The sequence below is a fragment of the Bubalus bubalis genome, chromosome 13 (assembly GCF_019923935.1).
Source record: "Bubalus bubalis isolate 160015118507 breed Murrah chromosome 13, NDDB_SH_1, whole genome shotgun sequence".
NCBI lineage: Eukaryota > Metazoa > Chordata > Mammalia > Artiodactyla > Bovidae > Bubalus > Bubalus bubalis.
The window spans coordinates 69,019,144-69,039,005 of NC_059169.1; the positions used below are offsets into that span (position 1 = coordinate 69,019,144).

At 47.0% G+C, this 19,862-nt stretch overlaps 1 protein-coding gene across 1 annotated transcript; it reads left to right on the forward strand.

The window, feature by feature from the left end:
* Positions 1–588: 588 nt before the first annotated feature.
* On the forward strand, positions 589–18,870 carry C13H13orf42 (chromosome 13 C13orf42 homolog). The gene is made up of 4 exons (XM_025263247.3): positions 589–993; positions 14,860–15,007; positions 17,499–17,730; positions 18,696–18,870. Exons 1-4 carry the CDS (start codon positions 589–591, stop codon positions 18,868–18,870), a joined length of 960 nt encoding a protein of 319 aa, XP_025119032.3.
* Positions 18,871–19,862: the final 992 nt, after the last annotated feature.

Here is a 19,862-nt window from a genome sequence, read left to right on the forward strand (position 1 = left end):
ACCCAGGCGCATCTCAGGGGGACTGAATTTTACCTCCAGCAACATGCTATTTTTGGCTTAGTGCTGTCTTTGCAAAGTAGGATTTCAGGCGTTTTGGCGAGGGGGAATTCAGGACCAGGGCCAGCTCAACAGAAGTGGAAACTTAAAAACCCACAGCAAGATCCAGTCAAACCGAGTGAGAACACATCCAGAAATGCAAAAGGAAAAGGAGAGAAAATAGCTGAGCAGGGAAACGCAGCGTCACACGTTCCCCATCCAGCTGGGACCTTTGATGGAACAGCGAGGAAGGTATTTGTCCCCCGGGGTGCTTCAAGCCAGCCAGGGAGCTTGCTTTTAAGGCTCAGGGCGCGCTCTCTCACATCCTCAGATGGTTTATGGCATCTCGGTTATTGGATGTGAAAGTTCCCCCCATGAGAGATGCCTGGGTTGCCCGCCTGACCGAGCCCACACTCGCTGGGATTCCAGGACTCAGGGGCCCCCGGGAAGGCAGATGGGGGCAGTCCCGCAGGTTGGCTCCCGCGCCCCCAGCTAGATCAAGTGGCGCCGCTCAGGCAGCTGGAAGGCACCCACAGAGAGAAACCCAGCACCATGCTCAGAAAGCTCCACTCCATCCTTCACTCCGGCCCGCACAGGAAGGCAGAGGTGGCGGAGAGCCCTTACTACCACGGCCCCAGCCCCGCCGTCAGGCTGATCCGCAGCAGCTCCGTGTACGTGGTCGGGGACCACGGCGAGAAGTTCAGCGAGTCCTTAAAGAAATACCGGAGCGCCGGCAGCATGGACCCCAGCCTGTACTACCTGCAACAGGAGGGGGACCGCGCGTGGATGCTCTCGCGCACCCAGGACTGCCTGCAGTACTTACAGGAGCTGCTGGCCTTGCGCAAGAAGTACCTTAGCAGCCTCAACGACCTGAAGCCCAGCCGCGCCCCGGGCGTCTCCTCCACCTCCTCCAAATCCTCCAGGGGCGTAAAGAAGTCTGCTGCCAAAGAAATGAAGGTAAGTGCCACCGTGGACTTCCCTGGTGGCTCAGATGGTAAAGAAATTACCTGCAATGCAGGAGACCTCGGTTCGATCCCTGGGTCCGGATGATGTAATGGAGAAGGAAATGGCAACCCACTCCAGTATTCTTTGCCTGGAGAATCCCATGGACAGAGGTGCCTGGTGGGCTATAGTCCATGGGATCAGTTGGACATGACTGAACAACTAACACTTTTTCACTTTCTTTCAAGTGCCCCCAAGAAATGCTATGGACAAGAGCATTTGTCCAAGAGGCGAGTGGGAATCCTGCTTTGTCCAAGCACAGCTTAATAAACCTGCATGTTCTGGGCACCAGCTCCAAGACCTCAGAGAGTCTCCATGGCCATCTCCCCGGCCTGGGAAGGGTGGCTGGTCCCATGTAGAGTTTTCGAGTGGAGGCCCAGGGGGAGGGACAGTTTCTGGCATCCCCAGAGCAGCCCACGAGGAGGGCTTGGGCTCGGCCTTTAGGCCAACAGTTTGCCTGTCACTTACCGCCCACTTCCTGGGTGAGAGGAGGCTTTTATGACATTTGCGTGACAGCTCATCACTTCAACACATCACTTCTCAACAAGTTATTGTTGTTACTTTTATTAATACAATCACATGTGAGAGTCCCAGTGCAAAGTGAACACTGGGAGGATTTGCTCTGTCTGTGTGAGGTGCTCAGGTTCTCAGGGGACTCAGTCACAGCCTGAGAGAGAGGCTGTGACTCTAGGAGACTGAATGACAACTTTGCGGGGCACTGGGTCTTCTGCCCAGGCAGACCAAGCAGGAAATCAGTGAAGGGAAGGACCTGCATTTTATGGTTTCCCTGGTGGCTCAGACGGTAAAGAATCTGCCTGCAATGAAGAAGACCTGGGTTCGGTCCCTGGGTCAGGAAGATCCCCTGGAGAAGGGAATAGCTACCCATTCCAGTGTTCTTGCCTGGAGAACTCCATGGATAGAGGAGCCTGATGGACAGCAGTCCATGGGGTCGCAAGAGTCAGACGTGACTGAGTGACTAACACTTTCACTTGTACTTATCACAGTGTTTGTACACATTATGTTTTTTGGAGGTAATTCCAGTAATGCCAGAAGAGAAGTGGGGAGAAAGCCCTTCGGGATCACAGAAGGACAAGCTAAGGCCCGGTGACCAGATTTTGCTAAGACCCAAATCTCACTGTTACTCATTCCTTTGTTCCCTGAATTATTTTTTTTTTATGTCTGAAGTTTGAGGCTGTTTAAAATCCCCATCAATCATTCTCCTGAGCTCTAAGGTGTTCAGAGCAGGCCTTTCTGCCCTCTCACCCCCTACCCCATCCTGGCTGCCTCCCCAGAGTGTCCCGCAGGCCTGCAAGTCCCATTAACACTGACCAATTGGTCTGTTATCTGATCTCTAGGGCTTGGCCTCACCCAACTGGTTTCAACTGTCTGCACTTTATCCCATGTGGGAGCAGTGTAAATAACCATTTGAACTCTCAAAGTAGGTCAGTGTTGGGGCCCATGGAAGTATCCTGCTCTCAGGTATGGGTACTCATCCTGCAGCCAGCCAGTTGTAGATTTGGGGGCCTGACACCCCTCCTTCGGGGCCACCTCCTCCTTCAGGGCCACCTCCTCCTTTGTGATCACCTCCAATGACAGAGGGGGTCACCATGGCTTCTGGACTCCCCTCCAGCTTGACTATCCTGGGGTTCTCAGCTCCAGTTAGATTCCCTCCAGGCACTTTGTGCATGTGTGTGTGCTAAGTTGCTTCAGTCGTGTCTGATTCTTTGCAACCCCCTGGACTATAGTCTGCTAGACTCCTCTGTCCATGGGATTCTCCAGGCAAGAATACTAGAGTGGGTTGCCATGCCCTCCTCCAGGGGATCTTTCTGACCCAGGGACAGAAGCCACGTCTTTTGGGTCTCTTGCATTGGCAGGTGGGTTCACTAGCACCACCTGAGAAGCCCTGTGGTCTCTGTAGCCTTGAAATATTGAGTTTGTTCTGTCAACTTGTGTGCTAGGGAGAAAGCTGGGGACAGAGTGTGAGCCCAGCTATAAAAGGATCTTCATAATGAATAGGTACCGTGCCTTCAAATCATTTCAGCAGAAATACTTCCTTACTTCCTAATCATTCTACAGAGGATCTGAGAGGATTCATACACCAGCAGCATGAGTTGGCAACAGACATTGGAAAGCTGGGAGAGAAAAAGCATCCACAGAAAATCAAGACGGCTCAAGAAAACATGCAAATCCTACAGCTGGGTTTGGCTTTGCACTTCCTGGGCGCTGCAATGTAAAAAGAGCAGGACTTATTTCAAAATTCTGACTATCTAAGAGGAAGAACCATACCTATTGTTTATGGGAATCCAGATTTTTCCCAGGTTTAAATTCTAAACTTTCTCATAGAGGATCTGATACCAGGAACCATGGGTGATGTCATTTGTAATGCCCTCACTGATGTTTTAGTAACAATTCATCAACAAATGTATCATTCCTTCTTTTCTTCCTTCACTTAACAACACATACTTATTGAGCACATACTATGTGTCAGGAACTCTCCAAGATGCTGCTAAACGAGCCAAAGATCACTCTCATGGGTGATCATTCTTGTGGGAAAGGCAGGCAGTGACCCAGGAGTCAGATTTCTGGAGGCGATTCTCAGAGCCCTTGCGGGTGGCCACCAAGTCGCACAAGGCACGTACCCTAGTGAGGAACCAGGGAAGGGACCTGGCTGTAACTCCTGCAGGTCCTTTCGAACCCAGTGGAGGATTCAGATGCCAGAGGCACAGGGGTTAGGGGGGGAACCACATGCCCTTCCAAAATCTCTGTCAAAGTCCCCTAAAGATGTGGTGCAGCCTCTGAGAGAAAAAAGCCCGTGAGAAGTTAAAGCTGTCCGGCTGTGTTTCTTGGTATTTCCCGCCTCATCCCAGCACTTTGGAAAGCGAATTGCTCTCCTTCAAGCCTGCTTTGGGGTCTGGTCTGGGACGAGACTGGCCTCAGCCCTGGCGTGTTTCTCCCCTCACCTCGTTCCCATGGTAATGTCTTCAAGCTGCCAGAGGTCTTTGGGTTACTTCCCTTCTCTCTTTTCACTCCTTCTCAACACATCGCTTTCTCTCAAGCTTGGCTGTCTTTTTTTGGAGGGGGTGGTAAAATAAGGATAACACAGTATTTACCATTTTCACCATGGCATTTCATAGCACCTTAAATGAGCGCTTTTCAGTATCCTCAGATTATGGGTAATGAAGTCTATCAGTCAATGAATTACGAAATTAAGTGCTTTTCTTTGATATAATATACATTTCTTTTAAAGAAAAATGTGCAACCCTGTGTACTATCAAATGGTTAACTGCCAGACAGAAATCAGAGCTCTTTACCCCAGAGCTTTCTGTAAGCTTTTCCAAATGATCATATAGACCCATGATAATTCAGCCCAAAGACAGTAAGCCCTAATTAACATCTTTTTAGAATGCTTTTCGAAAGTAAATTAGTAGAAACTAGAAAATGCATTCCTTTAAGAGGTTATGGAGGCTCTAAAAATACTTCATTTAGAAATTAGGAGAATGGTTTTATAAAATGTTTGACAACTATCTTTTATTTCTTAAAATATAACTCTCTTTAAAATTCTTTAAAAAATTAAAAAATTCCAAAAAAATTGAAAGTTACCATTTGAACCATTTTTAAGTGTGCAGTTAATTCCCTGGCATTAAGCATAATGCTGTGTAGCCCACTACTATCCATTCCCAGAAAATTTTCATCAGCCCAGACAGAAAGTCTGGGCCCATTAAGCAGTGACTCCACATTTTCCCTTTCCCCTCGACTTCTATAGTCTCCTTTCTGTCTCTATGAATTTGCCTCTGCTGCTGCTGCTAAGTCGCTTCAGTCGTGTCCGACTCTGCGACTCCATGGACGGCAGCCCACCAGGCTCCCCAGTCCCTGGGATTCTCTAGGCAAGAACACTGGAGTGAGTTGCCATTTCCTTCTCCAATGCATGAAAGTGAAAAGTGAAAGTGAAGTTGCTCAGTCGTGTCCGACTCTTAGTGACCCCATGGACTGCAGCCCACCAGGCCCCTCCATCCATGGGATTTTCCAGGCAAGAGTACTGGAGTGGGGTGCCACTGCCTTCAGGAACCTCATATAAATGGAATCGCACAGTGCTTGTCCGTCTGTGACTGGCTTCTTTCTCTTAGCATAGTGTTTTCAAGGTTCATACACGTTCTCAGAACCTCCTTCCTTTTTAACAGTCCATGAGCTTGGCCTTTTTCAAATATTTATTTTTATTTATTTATCTGGCCGCACCAGGTCTTCGTTGCAGCATGCGGGATCTTTAGCTGTGGTCTGTGGACTCTAAGTTGCAGTACATGGGATCTAGTTTCCCGACCAGGGAGAGAACCCGGGGCCCCTGCAATTGGGAGTGCCTAGTCTTAGCCCCTGAACCACCAGGGAGCTTGGGTTTTGATGGGAGGTGAGGAGGCAAAGTTTGAGATTACACTCGGATTTTGTCCGGAGTGCTCGTCAGCACTTGGGAAATTCCCTGAGGATTGCTCCCCACATTTTTATGGTCAGATGAACAGGTGAACAGCTGACATCCCTCTGTGAGAACTCAGCCACCCAAGGGGACCTGAGCCTCACCCACCCACAGCGTCTGGGCTACTGGGGAGGCAGTTTCGGGTTGGCTGCAATGCAATCAAGAAACTCTGCCCAGAAGGTTTGGGAGGAAGTATTTTCCAAAGCTAAGGTTCCTGGTCACCTACCCTAGTCCGAAGAAACGTCTTTATTTCTGTGTGTCTTCTAGCTCTGAGCAGCTTGGATTCCCGATATGTCTGCCTGGATAAATGAACCAGCTCTTCCCCCACCCCCACCCCCCAACTAAAGAAATTCAACTGCTACAAGAATAATTTAAACAGAGCCAGTGGAATTCTGAAGAATGCCTGCCAAATGTGATTGATTTTTATTTAAAGTTGTTTTGCTCTGATAATAGATAGCTTTCAGAATAAATTTTCTGTCATTGGCCGTTCAATCCTGGTGCATGAAATAAGACCATGTCAACAGCAAATAGATTTTTTTTTCTCCTTTATGGTAGAAAGCTCTAAATCCAATTCACCTAAGAAGATTCTAAATCACCTACCTATAAATGGCATATGGGATGGGGAAGCAGGTCCTGGATTCCCATATACCCCTGGGAATTATTTTTCAGTTCTGTTGGGGGGAATTTCTGCAAACCCGGTGATATGAAAGTGCAGGTTTTCTGTGGGCATCAGTTACTGGAGGTCAGATACTGGGCCTGTATCTGGTTGGCAGAGTTAAAGGGCAGTAAACATTCAGTATGAACTGCAAAGAATTTCTATTATGCTTGGCAGAGCTCCCCAGAAGATGACAGACAGTAAAATCATGACGGATAACAGAGTGTCCAATTCCTGCAGCCCCCTCAGTCAGATCACAAGATGGGTAATTACATGCCCAATCTATCTTCCAGACACCTGCTGCTTGCTCGGCTTAGTAACGACACTTCCTCCTCCCATTTCCCTCTCCACTACACCCCACTCACCCGGCTAACTTCTTGTCTTTTTAAGACAGCAGAGAAAGCACTGTCCCAGGCAGCCATTTCTCAGGTCCACAGTCTAACACGGTGGATTTCTCCCTTCGCTGGGTCTGGCCCTTAACTCAGCACTTAGCTCCCAGCACCTAGCACTCAGCACGCAGCCCTGTAATTGTCGTTCATTTGCTGTGTCTGCTACCGGCCATGAGCTCCTTGAATGGAGCCACCATGTCTTATTTATCTTTTTATCTCCAGCTTCTAGTGAAGCTCCAGGCATACAGTAACTCAATAAACAAATAACCTGAGAAACCCCAGTTGTAATTTAAGAAGAAAACTGAAAGGTTTATGGGAGACTTGGTTTTCAGTGAGTGGAAAATTATCTTTTGTTTTTAATAAAGTAGAATATATTTGGGTGTATTCAGATGAAATGATAGCCTAATAATTAAAGCATCCCATGTGTAATGAATCCGAGTTTACTATCAAAAGGACACTTTTTCTTTTTGGTAAACATTTTTTCTAAGTTATATTTACTCATTAAATGAAATTTATAAAACACAGAAAAGTTGAAGAAAATTGAAATAACTTAGAATCATATCATCCAGAATAATCACTCTAAAATCTTTAAATATATTTTCTTTCAACCATTTATTTCTTGTATGGTTGTAGATATGTATAGTAGTGTTGCCAGATAAAATAGAGGATGTCTATTTAAATTTGGATTTCAGATAAATGATGGATTTAAAAAATATAATTATGTCCATACAATATTTGGTATATACTACTACCAAAAATTTATAGCTTATGTAAAATTGAAATTTAACTGCCATTAAGTTTTTTTAGTTCCTGAATTTGGCAACCTTTATGTATGTATATGTATAAATTTATTAAATTTGGCATATACCATATACTTTTTGGAGAAGGCAATGGCACCACACTCCAGTACTTTTGCCTGGAAAATCCCATGGATGGAGGAGCCTGGTAGGCTGCAGTCCATGGGGTCGCTAACAGTCGGACGCGACTGAGTGACTTTGCTTTCACTTTTCACTTTCATGCATTGGAGAAGGAAATGGCAACCCCCTCCAGTGTTCTTGCCTAGAGAATCCCAGGGACAGGGGAGCCTGGTGGCTGCCGTCTATGGGGTCACACAGAATCGGACACGACTGAAGTGACTTAGCATAGCATAGCATATACTTTTAAATAACTTATATTTTGGGTTCTTTTCTATCATTAACTTGTTTTTGAAAACTGAAGTTTTAATGGCAAAAATTTAACTCACAACCCTTTAAACAATTGTTCAACATTGTGAATGAATTCATCTTACTCTGTCTATAAAGGCATCTTTTGGACAGTTATTCCTTAGTGTGATTAACAGGTCAAAGGTTAAAAGTCATTCATTTTTTAAAAAATTTTATTTTATTTTTAAACTTTACATAATTGTATTAGTTTTGCCAAATATCAAAATGAATCTAAAAAAAAAAAAATGAATCTGCCACAGGTATACATGTGTTCCCCATCCTGAACCCTCCTCCCTCCACCCTCCCCATTCCATCCCTCTGGGTCGTCCCAGTGCACCAGCCCCAAGCATCCAGTATCGTGCATCGAACCTGGACTGGCAACTCGTTTCATACATGATATTTACATGTTTCAATGCCATTCTCCCAAATCTTTAAAAGTCATTCATTTTTAAAGGTTCTTCTACATATTGTTTTCCAGAAATATTTTATAATTTATGCCTTCATCAACAGTGAATTAGAAGGCTCTTCTTATTGTATTTTATCAACACCAAGTAGTGTCATTAATTTTTAAAGTCTATTGATTTAATAGATAAACTGAATTATCTTATGTACTTGTTTTGAATTATTGCTTGAACAAAGAATGACCCTCTTGTTTTATCAAACCAATGTGTACTCTTGATTAATGGATTGCCCATTCATGTCTTTATACATTTTGGCTCTAGCAAACTTTTTTTAAAATTTATATGGATTCACGTCAAGAATGTGAGCACATTGTTCGCCACAGGGTTAAAAATATTTTCTTAATTTTATATATAGTTTAATTTTACTTGACAGTACAATTTTATTTATCATTAAAAACATTACCAGTTTTTATGTAGTTAAACGTGTCAGCTTTTGTCTTTGATACTTCTTTGTTTCATGCTTAGAAATCCCTTGTATGTCTCAAGGTCAGTTATGTATGTGCCATTTTCCTCTTTTTTTTTAGTAGTTCCATAAAAACCCCAGACCTCTTATCTATCAGCAATTTATTTTTACACACATAGTGGGAAGTGAGAATCCTATTTGAAAGTTTTCCCAGATAGCAAAGATTCAACACCATTTATTGACAAATCTATCCCTTCTCTCACTGGATTGTAATATTTCACTTATCATGTGTGAAGAGTTTTATACTATGCTTCAAGGCTATTAATTCAGTTCTATTAGTTAGGCTTCGAAGAGTTTCATAAGTGTGAGCAAAAAACATTCACTTACTGTTTTGCTAAAGTGAAAGGGTCATTTAGGTGACCTTTAAGGGAAGGAGTGGAGAAGGTACCAGGTACTAGCAAAGGAAATAATGGCTTTAAGATGATAATGCTGGGGAAAAAAGACAGCTTGTCAGACTGTGAGTCTGCAACCTCTAATACCAAACACAGAAGAGGTACAGCTATGTTTCCAAAGTGATTATACTGCTTAGCTATAAGAGGTAATTCCCAGGTCTAGTTACCCTATAGTTTGTGCCAAACCCTGCCCTTCCTTTTTATCTTTTTGGTCTGATTTTTCTCAGCTGTATTGTCTACATCACTATTGGTTGTTGTTTAGCTCGGACAAGTCTACCAATAGCTCATCTATTGAAAATGTGGATGTGGACATGTGTACGTATGTATTTAAATTTCAATGATTATACCTTTCCCCAAGTTGTTTGTCAGATCTACAGTTCTTATTTATTTGTTTTTACTGAAGCATAGTTGACATACACTGTTGTGCCCATCTCTGCTGTACAGCAAAGTGACTCAGTTGTACACCTGTACACATTCTTTTTAATATTCTTTTCCATTACGATTTATCACAGGATACTGAATATAGTTCCCTGAGCTATACCATAGGCTTGTTGTTTATCCATCCTGTATCTAATAGCTTCCATCTGCTAATCCCAAACTCCCAGTCCTTCCCACCTCCCTCCACCTTGGCAACCACGAGTCTGCTCTTTATGTCTGTGAGTCTGTTTGTGGTTTGCACATAGGTTCATTTGTGCCATATACAGTTCTTGTTTCTTAAGCTCCCATTCGTTTTATCACAAAACCCTCTTCAATGATGGGTACACATTTCCCTAGGTGTTGTGATATAAAAAGGATAAGAATAACGTTGGATTTGATCGTAAATAACAAGGATGGCATTCCAAGGATGGCAGAAGCAAAGAGGATATATTTGAGCTTTTAAGGGTTATCCTGAAGGGCTTCTTTTGAGAACATTACATTGCTTATGGATAAATTTAAAGTGGTTTGCATTTCATTTCACCCTGCTGAATGAGCCAAGGGAAAATGGTCTCCCCAAGCCAGCCAGACCAGTTCCACACTTGATCCTGTAAATTTCATCGCAATGCATTGACAATTTGATTTCCAGATGTTTTTAGCTCAAGGTTGTATTATCAATACTCCATGAAAATAAGGGGTACAGAGTTTTCAAAATTTATCAGGTTAAATCCAAAGGTATAGGTTACCATCATAAAAACTGTTGGAGAATATAAACATTAGATGATAGCATGTATACAGCCTACATTTATTAGTTCAACAAATTACTCTGTGTCAGGCACTGAAATAAGTGCCTGACATTCATAGATGGAAAGACAGCCCATCTGCCCTGATGCAGCCCATAATCTGAAGCGCCATCACCTCAGCATCTGGCCTGAACCACACTGATGTGTTCAAAGAGAAGTGGGTAGAATAACAACGTTGGAAGCGGGGTGTACCCTACAGCCTGTGTCATGTAGGTAGTGGTTGGCAATGAGAGAGAGAGTCAGTTGCACAGTTGTGTCTGACTCTCTGAGATTCCATGGACTGTAGCCTGCCCGGCTCCTCTGTCCATGGGATTCTCCAGGCAAGAGTACTGGAGTGGGTTGCCATTTCCTTCTCCAGGGGATCTTCCCGACTGAGGGTTCAAACCCAGAGCTCCTGCATTGCAGGCAGATTCTTTACCAATTGAGCCACTAGGGAAGGAACTGAGTATCTATCCAAAGCCAGTCTATCTGTGAGTGTCATTTGCCAAAGCTATTTCATAGACAAGGTTGAGAATCATGAGTCTGTCGTATGACATCCCTTATATGCGGTATCTAAAAGGAAATGATGCAAATGAACTTACTTACAAAACAGACGCACAGACTTGGAGAACAAACTTGTGGTTGCTGGGGGGAAGGATGGGGGAAGTGATAGGGAGTTTAGGAGGGTCAGGTTCACACTATATATATTTATATGCTATATTTAACATGGATAACCAACAAGGACCTATACCTATTGTATAGCCCATGGAACTCTGCTCAATGTTATGTGGCAGCCTGGATGGGAGGGGGTTTGGGGGAGAATGGATACATGTGTGTGTACGACTGAGTCCCTTCGCTCTTCACCTGAAATGATCATAGCGTTATCAATCGGCCATACCCCAAAACAAAATGAAAGGTTCAAAAACAACAAGAATCATGGGCCTGGTATGCGGCTATGAGGGTTTCATACAATGTTGCTGTCCACACAAACATAGAAAAGCAGTGCCCGTGTCTCTGCTGCAGGGTGAAAGCGTCAGAGAGGAGGTGCCACGTGAGGTGGCCCCCGGGGAGGTGAGGGGGGTGGGCCCCAAGCACAAGAAGGGAGGAGGCGGCGTGATGTTTCATGGTGGTCCTCTTGGCTTTGGGTGGGCTTAGAACCTATCCAACCTACCCTAACCTCTGACAAGTTGTTGCTGCTTACACCTGCATGTTGGTTTTGGAGCATCCAAACCTCTTGGAGACAAATACTGACAGATCCCAGAAGAAAGTAAACAGATCGGAGAAGCTGAAGGACCCAAAGGGCAGGTGAGACCAGGCAGGATGGGAGCGGATGTGAAATGCAGAAAAATACACTGCCTTGGGGGACTCAAACATTACAGTGAGGAATACAGTGGAGTTTGGTTTGGAAAAGTGCAAGGGTTTCATCTGGGGAAAGTAATCTGAGACCCAGGCTTGTTGTGAAGGAGTCGGACAGGGAGGCTTGGAAAATGATGACCTTAAGGCCACTGAAGGTTAAATGTGAAAGGCAAACTTGAGTGGAGTTGGCAACATAATACAGATGCTCTCAGAGAAAGCTCGTTGCCCCGGGGCTGCGCGGGCTGAAAGAACACGAGCCCTGTGACGCTCAGGCTTGAGCAGGTGCCCCAGAAAGCAGGTGTGTAGCAGTCTTTCCAAAGAAGTAGCCGAAAAATTCTGGGCCAGGAAAAGTCAAAATGGGAAAGAAGGAAGGAAGGAAGGAAGGCAATCCACTTTTATTTAAGAGTATTGAGTTCAGAGAGGGAGAACTGGCTCTCACCCAACGGTGCGGGTGACTGAAGTCCCATTTTGTCCAACCATCGCTTTGTAAAGTAGACTTTCTGTGATCTTAGCCTGATCCCTAAGCCCTGAGCTTCCGTTGATGGAGCTCCTGTGCTAGTGGTCTCACTTGGAGACCAAGAGAATGTCTTAATAGAGGCGAGAAAGGCCCAGGGGAGCTGCAGGAAAGGCGGGGAAAGTCAGAGTCAGCCTGAGTTTGAAAAAGGGCTTGAATAGGCCCAGGGAGCCTGGACTTGCAGATTAGCCTTGGTGTCACCAAACCAGGCTCGTCTACCTAATTCACATGAAACCCAAATGCTGAGATGCCAGGGTTTGCAGCCAAGAGAAGGTTTATCCACAAGGCAGCCGAGTGAGGAGATGGGGGACAAATTCAGATCTGCCTCCAGGAAAGCAAGGGGCTCTCAGGTATTTATGGGATAAAGAAGCAGGGTGGCCTGGGGCTTTGGGAGCTTGGGGAAAAGTGACTGGAAATAAGGAAAAAAGGGAGCAATTGTCATTCTGTGCAGGTACAGCTAGGGTACAAGCCTCTGCCTGCTCAAAAATGCAGGCGCTTAGCATCATCTGAGGGAGAAAGAGCTGTCTCAGCCACGTCCTGATGGTCAGATAGGAGCTGGTCACATAAGGCGTTCAAGGCAGAGGGACTAGCAAGAGAAAACACAGGGAGCTGCCTCCAGAGATGAGCCTTCCGGTCATCCGACTGTGGGAGGGTGGCCTGGCTGGCTGAGTCCATACAGACTGTCAGCCAGCCCCTTAGTTTTCCATCCCAGTCCGTGGTGTCCCTGATGCTGCCAAGTCTGGAACATTTCTGGTTTTAAGGGTCAAACTGTCCCCGTTCTGAAGTGCTTCCAATTCTGCCCCGCCCCACACCCGCCTCCCGTGGCTCTCTGGAAGGCAAGTTCCTCTGCTCTGTTCCAGCAGTTCCTCTTCAGCTGCTTTCCATTTGCCAGGAACTCTTGGCTATCTCTCTCACTGACCACCTCTCTCTTGTTCTCTTTGTCTTTGAGTTTTAACCGCCCCACCCCTTTCATTTTCATTTGCTCTTTGAACGGGGCAGGATAACTACATATGAACAGTTTTCCACTTTTAACAGAAAAGGTTCAGTATATTTTGAGATACTTCAAAAATTTTCTCCAAGAATGCTTCTCATAAATATAAAATAAAAAAAAATCCACTATTTAAAGATGCTTCTTGGGAATTCACTGGTGGTCCAGTGGTTGGGACTCTGTGATTCCACTGCAGGGGACATGGGTTAGATACTTGGCCAGGGAACTAAGATCCTGCAAGCTGTGGCATGGCCAAAAAAAAAAAGAAGTTCCCTAGTGGTATAAAATGCATTTTTGTTGTTGTTCAGTCACTCAGTCATGTCTGACTCTTTGTGACCCCATGGACTGTAGCACACCAGGGTCCCCTGTCCTCCACTATCTTCCAGAGTTTGCTCAAAAAATGTATATATTTCACCAAAATCTTATGCGTGTAAAGATGTCATCCTTTAGTTTCCTAACATGCAAATCTGTGATTAAATCACTTTCATTTGTAATACCATCCCACTTTCAAAAGGGTTTCCCTGATAGCTCAGTTGGTAAAGAATCTGCCTGCAATGCGGGAGACCCCGGTTCGATTCCTGGGTCAGGAAGATCCCCTGGAGAAGGGATAGGCTACCCACTCCAGTATTCTTGGGCTTCCTTTGTGGCTCAGCTAGTAAAGAATCCGCCTGAAATGCAAGAGACCTGGGTTTGATCCCTGGGTTTGATCCCTGGGTTGGGAAGATTCCCTGGAGAAGGGAGGGCTACCCGCTCCAGTATTCTGGCCTGGAGAATTCCATGGAGAAGTCCATGGGGTCACAAAGAGTCAGACACGACTGATCGACTTTCACTACTTTCACAATGCACACAAAAAATAAAAGAACACTATATTTGGTCCAAAGAGCCCAGGTTAACACCTATTGTCTCTCTTTTTCCTCCCTGAGTTCTCTCACTTCCTACATTCTTTGGGGAGTTTTTTTATTAGTTCACATGTTGATTCTGTGTCTTTTGTCCTGAGTTCTCCCCCGAAGTCCACCACAGTGCTTGGACTTCCATGATGCCAGTCACTGGTGACTGACTGGGGGCTGTTGTGAAGATGATGATGGTGATGAAGAGGAGGGGGAGGAGGAAGGGGAGGAGGAGGAGGCTATCCTGAAGGAGAATGGATCAGGACAGAACTCGGAACCTGGTCTGACTTGGAGTAGATTTCTTAAACACTTTATATTGTATTAATATCATTGCTTTCACTTTTCAAACAATCATACCAATTTAAGTGTATTCCACGATTGAACCTGAATTTGGCCACTTTTCCTACTGACACCTCTTCTGGAGTGTTTTATTTTCAACATATCTCATCCCCTGTTTTCTGCTGTGAGCATCTCATCACCTGCCCGGGGGAACTGGACGATCTCCTAATTGGGCTTATTTGCAGGGGATAGACCAAAGAAAGACAAATTATTTTGCCTAATGGCGGATAACAGTCCCTGACCAAGACAGAGGCAGATCGACTCACCCTTTCATACCACGCCCCCCCCACCTCCTCTTGAGATAACGGAAAATCCACTGACTATAGCAACTGTGGATCTGGAGTATCTACCTTCCTTTCAGGGACACTTCTTCAAATTCACGTGCAAACCCACAACATCTCTTAAACGTTCAATTTTAGCAACATTTGGTCCTTTTCAGCATCCCTTACGGAGGGTGCTCCGAGCTGGGCTGGCTCACGCAGCTCTGCCCCTTCCCTCTGCCCTTCACCTCTAGCAGAAACCCACCCCCAAGAAGTACTCCCAGTTCAGTGCGGACGTGGCGGAGGCCATCGCCTTCTTTGACTCCATCATCGCAGAGCTGGATACGGAGAAGCGGCCGCGGGCTGCGGAGGTGGACCTGCAGAATGAAGATGTGGACTTCGATGGTGAGTGCCATCCCCGGGGGCGGGAGGTAGGGGTGGCCTGAGGTCTGTGGACTGGACTTCCCCTGATAAAGGGGCAACTCTCATCTGCAGTCCAGAGCCTGGCCCTGAGCTCGCTCTATGCCTTGGGGTCCTGGCTTTGGCCTCCCCCACACTGGGGTACCCCCTTTAACCCTCGGAGCCCTGTTTGGACAAAAGCTCCTCTGTGGGGCTTTCCTGGTAGCTAGCTGGTAAAGAATCTGCCTGCAGTGCAGGAGACCCTGGTCCAATCCCTGGGTTGGGAAGGTCCCCTGGAGAAGGGATAGGCTACCCACTCCAGTATTCTTGGGCTTCCCTGGTGGCTCAGCTGATAAAGAATCAGCCAGCAATGCAGGAGACCTGGGTTCCATCACTTGGTGGAGAAGATCCCCTGGAGAAGGGAATGGCTACCCACTCCAGTATTCTGGTCTGGAGAACTCTTTCATGGATAGAGGAGTCTGGTGGGCTATGGTCCTTGGGGTTGCAAAGAGTTGGACATGATTGAGCGTGCATGCACGCAGGTATAGTCCATGGGGTCACAAAGAATCGAACACCACTGAGTCTTTCTCTGTGGTCCATTTTTCATAGCTGAGGTGGGGTGGAGTTTTTAAGGCTCTATGAGGGAAAGCAATAGAGCAACAGTTCAAGCAAGGGATGAGGTGGGGAGATGTTAAATGGGTACAGAATATCAGTTTTGCAAGATCAAAAAGTTGTGGAGACCTGTCACACAATGATGTGAATATACTCAACGTGACTGAATGTACACTACAAGATGCCTCAGAGGGTACACATTATGTTATGTATCTGTTACCAGAATTGAAAAAAGAAGAAAAGAGAATGAAAGTGAAAGTGAAAGTCGCTCAGTTGTGTCTGACTTTGCAACCCCATGGCATATACAGTCCATGGAATTCTCCAGGCCAGAATCCTGGAGTGGGTAGCCTCTCCCTTCTCCAGGGGATCTTCCCAACCCAGGGATTGAACCCAGGTCTCCCGCATCGCAGGCCTATTCTTTACCAGCTGAGCCACAAGGGAAAAGGGAATAGACAAATTATATTTAACCTATATACTATCTTTAACTTGTATATTTGATTATGTAGGTTGGCCCTGGACAGCACTGTTTGCTAGACCTGACTCTGATCTGTCACCATTTGTCACCCCTCTGCACCCTAACCCTCCCCACCCCCCGACCCAGTGCTCCCTCTGTGGCCCCCACCGGCCACCACTCTGCAAGGGTGTGGCAGGCGGGAGAGGGCCAGGGTGCTTGCTCAAGCCCAGCTTGGACTGTTGGAGAGGGTGGGGTGAGGTTGAAGGTGATGCTCGTCTCCTGGCCAAGGTGTATCACTGGCTGCCTCCTGATGGAGAGCAGACAACTCCACCACATTCATGGGGTCGAGCCCACATCCAGGATTCAACTGTCAGTTTCTTTAGTCTTTGATTGGCCCTCGGGGCTTCACTGGTGGCTCAGTGGTAAAGAATCTGCCGACAATGCAGGAGACTTGCCGGAGATGCAGCTTCAATCCCTGGGTCAAGAAGATATCCTAGAGAAGAGGGCATGGAAACCCCCTCTGGTATTCTTGCCTGGGAAATCCCATGGACAGAGGAGCCTGGTGGGCTGCCGTCCAAGGGGTCGCAAAGAATTGGATGTGACTGAAGCGATTGAGCATGCACATCCATTGAGGACATAGGTGATATCTTCAGAGTTAAAATTTTTTAATGGAAATGACTTTATGTGTTTTTCTCTGATAACAAGAATAACATATGTTCATTGTGAGTCAAATGAGTCAAACAACATACTAAAGTATAAGGAAGAAAGTAAAGCATTTGGCCTGTAATCCTACCACCCAGAGATAATAATCACTGTTAACGTTTTGGTGTATGTTCTTTCAGAAAGGTTTAAACATAGACTCACTTTATTATTCTTTTTAAACAAAAATAAGATCTCTTGCCTATTTTTTCATCCACTCTTTTCACTTAATTTACAATACATCGAGGGCATCTTTCCAAGTCCAAAAACATAGGTCTGTGTGCTTATCTTTAATGGACACATGCTTGAGCATTTTCTCCCTGCCCTGTAATTGCAGAGTTGAATCATTCTCTTTGCTCGGCTCTCTGGGCCTTCTTGGTGGCTCAGATGGTATAGAATCCACCTGCAATGCAGGAGACCCAGGCTTGATCCCTGGGTTGGGAAGATCCCCTGGAGAAGGAAATGGCAATCCATTCCAGTATTCTTGCCTGAAGAATTCCACAGACAGAGGAGACTGGTGGGGTTCAGTCCATGGGGTTGCAGAGGACTGGACATGACTGAGCGACTAAGCATGAGCACCCTGGCACAAGCTGGGCCTTCCTAAGCCTTCACTATTTTACGTGTGTATTTATTGTGAGTTCTCAGCTCGAGTTGCCCGCTCTGTGACCTTCCACTCCCCTCTCCTCCCCATGGTGAGTCCTCCTTTCCCGGGGCCCGGCTTCTCTCTTCCAGTGGCCACCAGCTCCCGAGAGCATAGTCTGCACTCTAACTGGATCCTCAGGGCGCCCCGACGGCGCTCCGAGGACGTCGCGGGGCACACGACAGCCGGCCAGTTCCGGAGGAGCACGGAGCGCCGGACCATCGGCACGCAGAGGAGACTCGAGAGGCACCCCATTTACTTGCCCAAAGCTGTGGAAGGGGCCTTCAGCACTTTGAAATTTAAGCCCAAAGCCTGCAAAAAAGAGTAAGTGCTTGGGCCACGGACTGTAACCAAGATGTTCTCATGTCCACCAGACTCTTGCAGGGTGCTTCTTAGGTGCCCTGAACCCCATTCTGCATGGAAAAATTATTCCTATTTGGGGGGAGGGAGGTCTTAGTTAAAAATTTTTGTAATAGCTTACACTTCTATTCTAGCTTCCTTTACCTCTGTCCCCAACCTTAACTGTCCCTTCAGCTCTGGGTCTGTCTCCCTTTCTGGCCACTTAGCCCTCATGCTTTGTCCATCCTGTTTCACTCTTTCCCCCAGATGTCACTGATACTCTGTGTGCTACAGATTTTTAATGACAGTTTGGGGTTGACACAGGCATAGCACCACGAGGGAACCAACTCTGAACCATTTAGATGGTCCTGCCGTAGAAAGGCATCACCAGGCTGGGATGAAGGGCTTCTTCCTGGCCGGGTCTGCGCTGGCCGTCTTGTCATCATCTCTTGGCCTCTTTCCCTGCAGATCCTCCTCTCCCAAGACGAGTTTCCATCTCTAACTCCCAAATCCCTGGGACTCACTCCTTCAGAGAAATACACGCACACTTGCTCTGGCCACCCCAGGCCACTCTGCAGGGAGCTCACCTCTCACAATAGAAGCGCCTGTCTCTGCTTACCCTCCCCCCCTCCACCCGTCTTCTTTTGTTTCTCTGCAAGAGCCCTCCAACTCTGATGGGTTCAGGGGTTTTCTACATCGCCTTTTCCTTCCTCCATAATAAAGGACCTTGTACTGGACATATTAAACCAGGACTCAGCCCTCATCCCCCATCCTTCCCCTCCAAGGTCAGGTCCCCCCACAACCCTACGATGACACAGTTCTGTCCTCCGCGAGTCCCAGCACAAGGGGAGCATCCGACAGGCTCCATCAGGAGGGTAAATCAGAGTATCCTTTCCCTGTGCGACCAGCCAAGCCAAACCGAAGCCCTCTGCCTCATTCCTCCCTTCCAGCCTCGGGAGCTCCAGACAGATCCTCTTCAACTTCTCGGGAGAAGATACGGACTGGGACTCGGAGCTCTTTGCGCCGGAGCCCCCGGTGTCCCTGGGGGAGGACTACTATGAGACGGAGAACCCCCGAGGGCAGTGGCTGCTTCGGGAGCAACTCTGGGAGCGGACAGTGCCCTGACGGCCTCAGCTTGGCAGCCTGGCCAGGCTGGGTCCCCCAGAAGGAGTCTGCTTTCAGCAAAGCAGCAGGTGTGTGATAGAGTTAAAGATGGGTCAAATCAGGTCCTTGAACATGTGGCCTGCCAGTGCCCGGTCAGTGCCAAAGACACCTGCGCGGCCTCCAGGAGGGCCCGCCGTAGGGCACTGGCGGGGGTCTGCTTTCTCTGCATGGGCAGGTGGGCCGGTCGTTACCACCCTATTGGTCTTTAAGAGCAGAGGGAACGGAAGGTCCAGGCTCACTCCTGGGCCTCCCCTGGTACAGGGGAACATCCTGCTTGGTACTGGAAACCAAGAAACGCACCCATCCACTCATATCTGAGCCAAAATTTTCAAAGAGAGGCGACTCCTCTGTCCACGGGGTTCAGAAACCCTCTGGTCACCTACTGAAATTGCTTCTTCTCTGCAGAATGCTGTTTGGGAAGCAGCTGGTTTCTCCCCCGCCCCCCCCCCCCACCTTCTTTTCACAGTGTTCTGGAAATTTCTGCTGGATTAGGCTGAAGATGAGGCCAGTGTCCTAGCAGCAGGAGGGGGGGACACAGTGTGTGAGGGCCCTGCCTGGGGACCACGCTGTCTCCCCCAGCCCCAAAGCTCAGCTTTGCTCCTCACAGACAGTTGCCTGGGCCTGAAGGAAGATGAAATGATACTTTGTTTCTAATTCTCTTTTTCTCACAGACAGTTGCCTGGGTCTGAAGGAAGATGAAATGATACTTCGTTTCTAATTCTCGGGCCCCAAATCCTAATAGATACTCACCCAGCCTGTGGATGAAAGCTAGGGCCCTCCCTTCCCCCAGTTATAAGGGCAATCAGAACCTTCTGGAGTAGAAAGGATTTTGATTTCCGTAACTGTCCAAATTACAGAGACTCCCCTGGCGGTCCAGTGGTTCAGACTCCATGCTTCCACTGCAGGGGGCTGGGGTCCATCCCTGCTTGGGGAACTAGGATCCCATGTGCCGC